Below are 8,856 nucleotides of genomic sequence, written 5' to 3' on the forward strand. Positions count from 1 at the left end.
TGGCTTGCAGGGTGCTGGCCTTCAGCCGCTATTGCCCCGTGGGCTAGCCAGGAGGGTAGGGCTGCCCCGGCCACCATAAAGGATGCCACCGGGCTAGCAAAATAACCCCCAAAATTGCCCTTTGCAAGCACCTGGGGCCGTGCCTCAGCTATGCAGCACCAGCTCATCGTGATCTGTGATGCCATCATGCTATTTTAAATGCTTCGTATTTGGGGTTACAGTCGTCATTTTTTTCAACAATTTTCTCACATGGGAAATCCTTGGTCCTCAGCCAGCACAGTGAGGAGTGCAAAATCCCCAGGTTCCTGTTGCCTGCAAGATTGGAAATCGCCTGCATATAAAATCAATTAAAAATAATTTTGCACATTAACAAAATAATAAGGAGAAATGACTGATTTTTTTCCCCCTCTTTTTCTCCCTGCTGGGACATGGCGACAGCGAGGCAGGGCCGGGGAGGGCTGTTAGTTCTCACCTGCATGGCCGTGACGGTCTTTAGGCTCTGATTTGTAGAGGTTTTTATTTATTAGCGTGATTTTTGGTACATTTGGGGTAGGAGCCCGTACCTGGTGCTCCCCTCGCATGTGGGGCGGAGGGTTGAACCTGAATGGTGTCTGCAGTGGAGAGCGATTGCTGCGTGGGATGGAGCCCAAAGCTTTCCCAGGCCCAAATTCAACAAAAAAAAAAAAATCACAAAAAAAACCCCCCAACAATTGGAAATTAATATTCAACTACATGGCAGCAGATAAGTGAAGTGAATCAACCTGCGGCAGGGCAGATAAGCGCGAACCTCCAGCCTGGAGGAGCAGCTGCCTGCTGAGGGAGATAACAAGGTCATTGCCAAACAAAACAGCCCCCCACTTCCTCCTCCTCCTCCTCCTCCTCGCTCCCCTCATTGTCTTTCATTCCCGCTCCCAGCCAAGCAAAGCTGTGACAAAAGAGGGGATGCTCACCGTCCCCAGAGCATGGGAGCAAGGCAGGGAGATAACGCAGCTGCTGCCAGAGCACCCCTCCCGGATGGCTTTCGGGAAGGGTACGCTCATTAATACTGATTTAATTCATACCGTGGGCTGCGTGAGCTGGGTCAAGGGGAGCCAGGTGGATCAGGGCTTGCTTGGCTCCCATAACCCATCCCCTGCCCTCCTTGCATTGCCCCGGTCCCCTATGTGCCAGCCAAAGGGGCTGGCGCCGGGGCTTTGCCAGGCTCTGCCGTGCCAGCGGGGGCCAGGCTTCTGCCCAGGCACATAGGAGAAACCAGTCCCGATCCTGTCCCGCCTTGGGACAGGGTTTGGCTGGGATCCCCCTGTCCTGGCTCAGCAGCAGCAACAGTTCCACCCTCACTGTGCCATGCTCGGCAGCCAAGATGATCCCCGTAGACACATTTCAAATATTTCTAAAGTGCTTTTATTTTCCATTCATTCTCTTTTGCCCCCCCAAAAGAAGCAGGCATTTTGCTCCAAAGGGCTTTCCCAGGGAGCCAGCCTGCAATGAGGGCTCTGCAGCCAAGCCCATGACCCCAAAACCTCCCCGTCCTACACCGGGTACCACATCCAGCCATGATGACAGCCCACCGAGCGCTGCCCCACTGCCCCTGGCTCCCGACATTAGGGCTTCACTCCAGCTCCAGACCCTACAAACACCTCTGGGAAAGCAAAGACCTGAATATCTGATGGGGGAGGAAGAAGGGTTGGTTTATCTTCTTCTGCTGTTCCGCCGACAGCGCAGTATTCGGCTCCATAGGCGCAGGGAAGGAGCTTGTTTGTGTGTTTTATTCAGGATAAATCACAGTGCCACAGGGTGCGGAGCCCACCGTTAATAAACCTGACAGCTCCTTGAGGGGTGTAATTGCAGTGGTTTGATAATGAAGGTAATTACTCCAACAGGCTTGGGGCAAAACTGTCTCTCCTGATGGCCGAGGCATTGGAATGGGGAGCAGTGATGTGCAGCCGCCTTCCCCAGTCTGGGCACCCCTGGGTGCAAGGCGATGGGTGCTCTGGCTCTGTGGGAGTCACTGCAGCAAAGTGGCTGGTGGTGGCATTGCCTCTGGGTGGCCTCAGCAACTCCTCCTGACACCTCCTCAGCAGCCCCCACCCCCCCCCCGCACAGCCTCAGGCCATAACCAAGGGCTGGCAGGTTTAACCCTTTACCCCTCACTCCAAATCTGGGGACATGGTACTCCTCCTACCCCCAGCAGCAAGCCCCCATGCACGGGGGTCACCCAGAGCAGCGGCAGTGTATGGCTGCAGCACACCAGTGACCCCAGAGCAAGCACGGCACTGCCTTTATCCACGGCAAAGCAGCTAAAACCCCCAGAGTTTCTCCACCGTACGATCTCGTACGATCTCCTGCCTATATAGAGGGCACACCCCTGCCTATACCCCGGCGTATGGCTGGTCGGGGCAGGAGGTGGTGGGGTCAGTGGTGGTGCTCCGGCTGCTGGTCCATGGACCCCGAGCCCCTTGGGCTGTTGGGTACCTGTACCTGAACCTTCTTGGTCAGCAGCTCCTCGCAGGGAGGTGGCAGGGGCCGCTTCAGCCTCTTGGTGGAGGAGCTGGCCGTGTCTTCTGCTGCCTCACTGAGCTGTGTCCCCAGCTCATGCTGGGGCTCCGGGGGCTGGTAGCCCGTCTGGTTGGGATCCAGGGGGTCTCGGGAGAGGAGGATGCAGATGGAGGGGACGTTCTTGTGGACGGTCAGGTTCTGCGCCGGGCCACCAGGCAGCGGGTCCTGGTTCTCCCAGACCTCCATCAAGGTTTTGTAGCGCACCTTGGTGACCTGGTGAAGACCTCCCAGCTTCCGCTTCATGATCTCCACGCAGGTGATGGTCTTGGTGACTGCCCTGCCACAGCCACTGAAGACGATCTGCCGGCTGCCCTTCAGCTCCATCTGGGCCATGGCAAAGTTCATCAGGTTCCTGATCTTGCTGCCCTCCTTGACTTTCATCTCCACCACATCTGGGGGCAGGTCAGGGAAGGGCAAGGGGCTCTCCTCCTCCGAGGTCCTCACCTTTCGGAAGTTCTCCATCCTGGACTGGGCGATGGGCTTGGCTCCCCCTCCTTCGGCAGCCATCCTTCGCCCCTTCCCAAGGGATCAGCTCGTGCTCCTAGCCCCCTGCGACCATGGCAGGGCTGACTCCGCTGCCCTCCAGCCCAGCCCGCAGGAGGGCTGGGTTTAACCCTGCGTCCCCAGGACAACCAGCCCCTTCCCTGCTCCTCACCCGGGGCTGGCTCCAGAGGAGCTGGCAGCAGGGTTGGTCGTCGTGCCGGAGGCTGTTCCCCGGGGGGGACAGGGCTGCAGGATTCCCTGGGTGCCCCCAGTCACTCCCAGCTGAGAGGATGGCTGGCTCTGGCTCTCGGTGATGCTTGGGTTCCTCCGCTCCCACTGCAGCACTCGCTTCTGCTGCTCTTTGCTTCATTCTGGACTTCAGCAGCCCCCAGAGCTGTTCTGTGTAATTAGCAGATCCTCCCCCTCTCCCTCCCCTCCTCCTCCTCCTCCCCTCGCTCAGCCTCCCATCCCAGCACCCAGCTCCTGCCTTCATCCCTGCCCAGCACCGAGAGTGCCGGGGAAAGCAAAGGGGAGGGCAGGGAGCCCAGGTCCCTGGCTGGGTGCATGCAGGCAGGGAAGCAGCAGGCAGGGAAGGGAAGGAGGGGAAGGTGGAAGGCAGAGGGAGAAGCTCACTCTTGCCTTCATGATGCTCCCAGAGTCCTGCCCCCTTAAAGAGAACCTGGTCCCTTCTCCCGGCCCTTGCTGGGCTCAAGGACGCTAAGTGCGAATGCCAGCAGAGCACGGGCAGCCGGCTGGCCTGCTTCCCTGCCTGCCCCCTCTCCCCAGCAGCATCCCCAGAGGGCCCAGGAATCCCAGCCACGCTGCGCCCCAGGGATGGCACGGAGATGCAGGAGGTACTTTGGGAAAGCTGGCAGGCTCAGCTCAGCCCTTGTTAGCCATCAGAGAAGCCACTGGGACCCGCAGATCCTGGCAGATGGCATCGCGGGTTTTCATGGGGCATTTCTCTCCCTCCCATGCCCACCGTGGAGTCACTGTCGTATTTACTGCCAACACATCCCAGGAGATCCCCATCACAGACCAGATCTTCCCTTGCTGCCCCAGTCCCTTCCCCGGGCAGAGGCGATGTCCCTGTCCCAGGCTGGCCCTCCACCTGCCCCTGTCCCCTGCCTGCCCCCAGCACCCCCAGCCTCCCACCCTGCTGGCTGGGGGATCATTGCACAGTGGAAAGACATGCCGAGTATTGACTTGCAGTCAAATCTTACTGGCCTCTGGAGGCCCCTGGATTGTTTTCCCTCTGAGCAGGGCTTGAAAAAATACATAAATAAATGAATCAATCGATCCCACGTCTGCAGAGGTGAAGGCTGTGGCAAGGCGGGATGCGGCCATCCCCTCCCGGCTGGGGCAAGCCCCTGCATCCCTGTGGTCCCCAGAGCAGCTTTCTCTATGGGGCACCCCCTGATCCGACCACCAGACGAGGGCCGGGGGGGGGTGGTGTCTGTGGGTGATGGGAGCACCAGTGTCTCACCCACGTGCAATGGGATGCTCTGTCTCAGAGCAGTGCCCTGCTGCACTGGAAAACCCAAGGGGATGGGAGAGCACCTTTTCCTAATCCAGCCAACACCCTGTGAGGCCCCTTTGGCACAGAGGGGAAAAGTGAGGCAGGGCACGCCACACTCCCAGGTTCACCCCCAGTGCCAGATTTGGGCTTTGAGCATCCCCCAAGTCCTGCCCGGCGCTCTGCTGTAGTGAGCACACCTAGTTGCCGCGCTTCCACCATGAATCCCTTGCTCGTATGAGTCAAAATTATGTCATTTTCCCCATTTCACTTGATGACTGTTTGTGGCATCCTTGCAGAAAGCACTGGGTTCCTTCCTTGGGCAGGCAGGGATGGATTAAGCCTCTCAGGGAAATTGCTGCCTTCGAAAGATGCTGAAACCTTAGGAAAATAATTGGGAAGGATTTTAGCAACTGTGCGCCAAATGCGTGTGGTTGAGGGAGCTGAGAAATCCCCCCCAAGTTGTTATTCGGGTGTGCAAACCGCTGCTGGTGGCACGGGAGGGTTATGTGGCCACCGAGGGCCGGCAGCGCCGGGGCTGCAGGCGAGCCTGGGCTGCTCAGTGCTGAGCTCGCAGCCGGCTGAATCCTTGGTGCTGGATGAACCATCCAGCCCTTCTTTCCTGGCCCAGGACCAGCGCTTGCCTCCCATGGCCCATTTTTCATAGCGTCGGGGCGCCTTCCCCACCTATAGATGGAAGCAGCAGCAGCTTCTCCCCCTCCTGCCACCGCTGCCGCCTCTAATTGCTGCTTAACAAACCCTGCTTATTGCAGCCTCCGAAATGGAGGCGAGGCGCAATCACAGCCAAGCCTTTCTGCATCCCCCAAAGGGCTGCGGAGGGTGCACTCCCCCCAAGGCAAAGGCTGCGGCAGCGGGGGGGGAGGGGCATTAATGACAGGGTCTTGTTTTTCCTCTCCAGTGCTTAAAATGTAAATGAAATTCATTATTAGCAACTCCCTTGTCTAATTACCATCTGAAGCCATTCATTAGCCTGTCAGCTTATTTGTTGGAGGACAACAGAGTGGATCGGTTATTCCAAGCAAAGGAATAGCTGAAATGAGCTCAGCCGCAGGGAACGGCAGGGTGGGAGAGGGAGGAGAGCAGGGATGGGGGGACAAAGGCAGAGCGGTGGAGAAAACGGGGAAAACCACTGAGAAAGAGGATGAGGAGTTGTTTAAAATGGGGAAGAGGCAAATAGTAAAGGCAGGAAGGAAGAAAAAATAAGAATAAAGCAATTACACCCTGCATATCGCCTGCCTGTCCTCCCTCAGCACCCGCTCTGGTCACACCGGGACCCAGGGACCAGTTTCTTCCTCCCTTTCTCCATTACAGTTTCTCTCTGAGCATCCCACGTCCCAGTGACACTGGCTGCCAGCACCCCACAGGGCTGGGGGTCCTATCCCATCTCAGGGGAAGGGTCCCCATCCCTGCAGGACCCTCTTGCCTGGCCCCAACCCCACAGGGGGTGTGAGGGTAGAAGGGACATTTGGCAGAGGAGCCAAGCAGGGAGGGCTGGCAGGGATGGAGAGGGCTGCAGGGGATGACAGCGCAGAGCCAGAGCTGACAGCAGCCCCAGCCAAACCTGAGAAAGGGGGGGAAAAAAATGGAGAAGACAGCAGCTGGAGAGGAGCAGTAACCCGAGCCCCTGTCCTCCACCTGCCCTCTCTATATTTTCTTTCATCCGAGGTGGCCCTACATGGGAGTGGGTCGGAAAGTCGAAGCATCTGATACAAGGAAAGTCTCGCTGCCGACATCCATCTCTGCGTCACATCGGCCTGGCTCAGGTCTCAGGCACTCATCACATTGCACTCGGCGGCAGGCCGATGAAGCCACTGGGACCAGGTCCCATAGGATGCAACCCCAAGCCTCCCCAGGGTGCAGGGACTGCCTCAAAGTGCCAGAGAAACCCTAGGAGCATACTAGGGTGGCACCAGCTCTTTCCTAACTGAACTAGCACCTACCATAAACAGAAAACAGCAGAGCTCAAGATAATCTTAATTCAATAAAAGAAAAGGGGGGGAAAAAAACCTTCTACGGGGCAAGTCCCTTCACAGAGCTGCAGTACAACAAGCAGGGAAACACTATAAGGGCCCTGAGGGCGTTAATAAACCCTAATGGTCCTGACCAGCCCCACCTGAGACCCCCCACCCACATCCTGCCCCTGGCCCAGGAGCTCTGTTTAAGCTCAGCCTAGGGCATTTAGTCCTAGTTTGAGCTGTGTTGTGGATGGTCTCTGGCTTAGCTGTAGCTATCCTGATGCCTGGTCTCTGCTGCTTGGGACTGTAACCTGTGTACTGACCCTGGGCTTGACCTGCAGATTGACTTTATGGCTTGACTTTGAACCTGTCACTTTGCTGTGAACTTGGGGCTTGATCTGGACTTGTGGTTGAACCTGACCATCCTCCTCCTGCTGCCTTGCTCAGGTAACATGGGATGGGCACTGGGTAGCTAGGGTTTTACCCTGGCCTTGTGTTATGCCCTTAGCTCCCCAGACATCCCCCATGAGCAAGGGGAGCAGGCATCCATTTGATTTCTGAAGATCTCTGCTTGTAAAGCTGACAGGCAGATAGAAATGTGGTAGTGTCAAGGGTGAGGAACAACTCTGCAGTTGGCTGTCCCCAAAATATCAATGAGATGGGAAGGCACTGGGGGACCTAAAGCAGTGAAGAAGCAGTTAGAGAGCAAATCCATAGCAGAGAAAGCTCCAAAGATGAGAAATAAGGATGGTAAAATGGGGACTGAGTTGAGGCTGCTGAGAAATCCTCCCCAGGGAGTGGGGCTGCGGTTATCCAAATCCCCAGAGTGCTTGGTGCCCATGGGGTAGGCAGGTGCCTGCGGGCAGGTCAGGGCAGGGCTGGTACACCACTCCAGGTCTTGGAGCACCCCCATGAGCAGCAGCCCAAGTGGGGACCCACAACCCCCTCCACTTCTTCCCTTGCTATTGGTGTTCCCAGCCCTTGCTCTCCCACTGTTGTGCAGGGGATGGAGCTGGATGCACAGGGGTCCTGCTCTCTGCAGGGATCAGCAGCTCAGGGTCTGAGGCCAGAAGGTGCTTAGAGTGGGCAGCTGGGCCCTCAGATATGGGGTCATCTGTGGCATGCTTATTTTCCTGCTCCCCTCTATTTTGCCATATGTGAATTAGGTGTTTTCCCTGTTTCTGCCAGGTTTTCTTCCTAGCATTCCTACAGAGTGATGCTGTTCATCTGCCAATGGTGTTTGGCAACCAGGGCTGGCATATGCAGAGATTTAGGTGCTTCCCTGCCTTTCTCTTTGCACCTTCCCATGGTGGGATGTTGTCCTTGCTGACCCTCTGTGCCCCATAAAGCATGACAGTGTGCTGATGCTCGAGGTTGGACCCTGGGAAGGGAGGATGATTTAGTTGTTACGTAAAGCCAGTTTTGTGACATGGCACTGGCATGCTTGCCAAGCATGGAGGCAGGAGGTCCAAGTCGCCTGCACAGGGCTCCTTGAGATGATGCTGAGGATGAGGGACACTGCCTATGGAGTCCTCAGGCTGATTTGGGGTTTATGCCCCCTTCAGGAGCTTTTTGTCCCTGTTCTGCCCACCTGTGAGTCAATCCAGTCCTTTCCTTGGCTTCTCAACCTCGGCATCACTGGCAAATCAATCAGAGTCTCCTCTGCACTTTCATGCAAGCTGTTAATTAATGACTACATGGAGCAGAACTGGGTGCAAGGCAGACCACCACAGGAACACAGACAGGGTGATGGGGGCAGTGGGAAACTTCCTGCTCTTGAAAAAAGTGATGTAGGATTTTTTTGATGTCCCAGTGAGCAGCCCCGCAGGGGCTGAGCTGAGATGGGAAAACCATCAGCACAGCAGCTCCTCTGGCAGCCCTGGGAGTGGGACTGGCAGTAACCCAGGGGGAGAAATAGCTCCTCTGGTACTGCCAGCATGCTCGCTGCAGGGCCGGGCTTTTCTTTGGCTGTTTTTTCATTAAAACAACAACTTCCCTGATGTCGCTTGCGGGCAATGGCAAAGAGCCCGCACCCCGTGCGCCTGTCTCCTGCATGTTGGGCAGCAGGGTGTGCGCGTGTGAGCTGCATGCTCCCTGCCGCTGCGGCTCTGGTGTGCGTGCTTAAAGCAGGAACAAGGTGACTTAAAAAGTGTCGGTAGTCCCAAAATGCTGGCTGGCTGTGGCACGGAGCTGAGAGCAGGGCGGTGCGGGAGTGTGGCTGTGGGGTCCCCTAAAACATGGTCCTGCCGGGGGGGGCTGCAGGCTCCCCTTAGGCTGTTGCCTGTCCCACAGAGGGTGCCCACTGCCCCATAGGGGATCGCTGAC

General features: G+C 57.1%; 1 protein-coding gene across 1 annotated transcript; it reads right to left on the minus strand.

Moving 5' to 3' along the window:
• Window positions 1-2,412: 2,412 nt before the first annotated feature.
• RPP25 (ribonuclease P and MRP subunit p25) lies at window positions 2,413-3,063 on the minus strand. The gene has a single exon (XM_009643921.1). It carries the CDS (start codon window positions 3,061-3,063, stop codon window positions 2,413-2,415), a length of 651 nt encoding a protein of 216 aa, XP_009642216.1.
• Between the last annotated feature and the right edge of the window lie 5,793 nt (window positions 3,064-8,856).

The sequence above is a fragment of the Egretta garzetta genome, unplaced genomic scaffold (genome assembly GCF_000687185.1).
Source record: "Egretta garzetta isolate BGI_Z169 unplaced genomic scaffold, ASM68718v1 scaffold287, whole genome shotgun sequence".
In the NCBI taxonomy this organism is placed as follows: Eukaryota; Metazoa; Chordata; class Aves; order Pelecaniformes; family Ardeidae; genus Egretta; species Egretta garzetta.

Bases quoted from the DNA above. Each gene is read 5' to 3' on its own strand.
- RPP25 (XM_009643921.1), bottom strand. From the start codon at position 3,063: ATGGCTGCCGAAGGAGGGGGAGCCAAGCCCATCGCCCAGTCCAGGATG.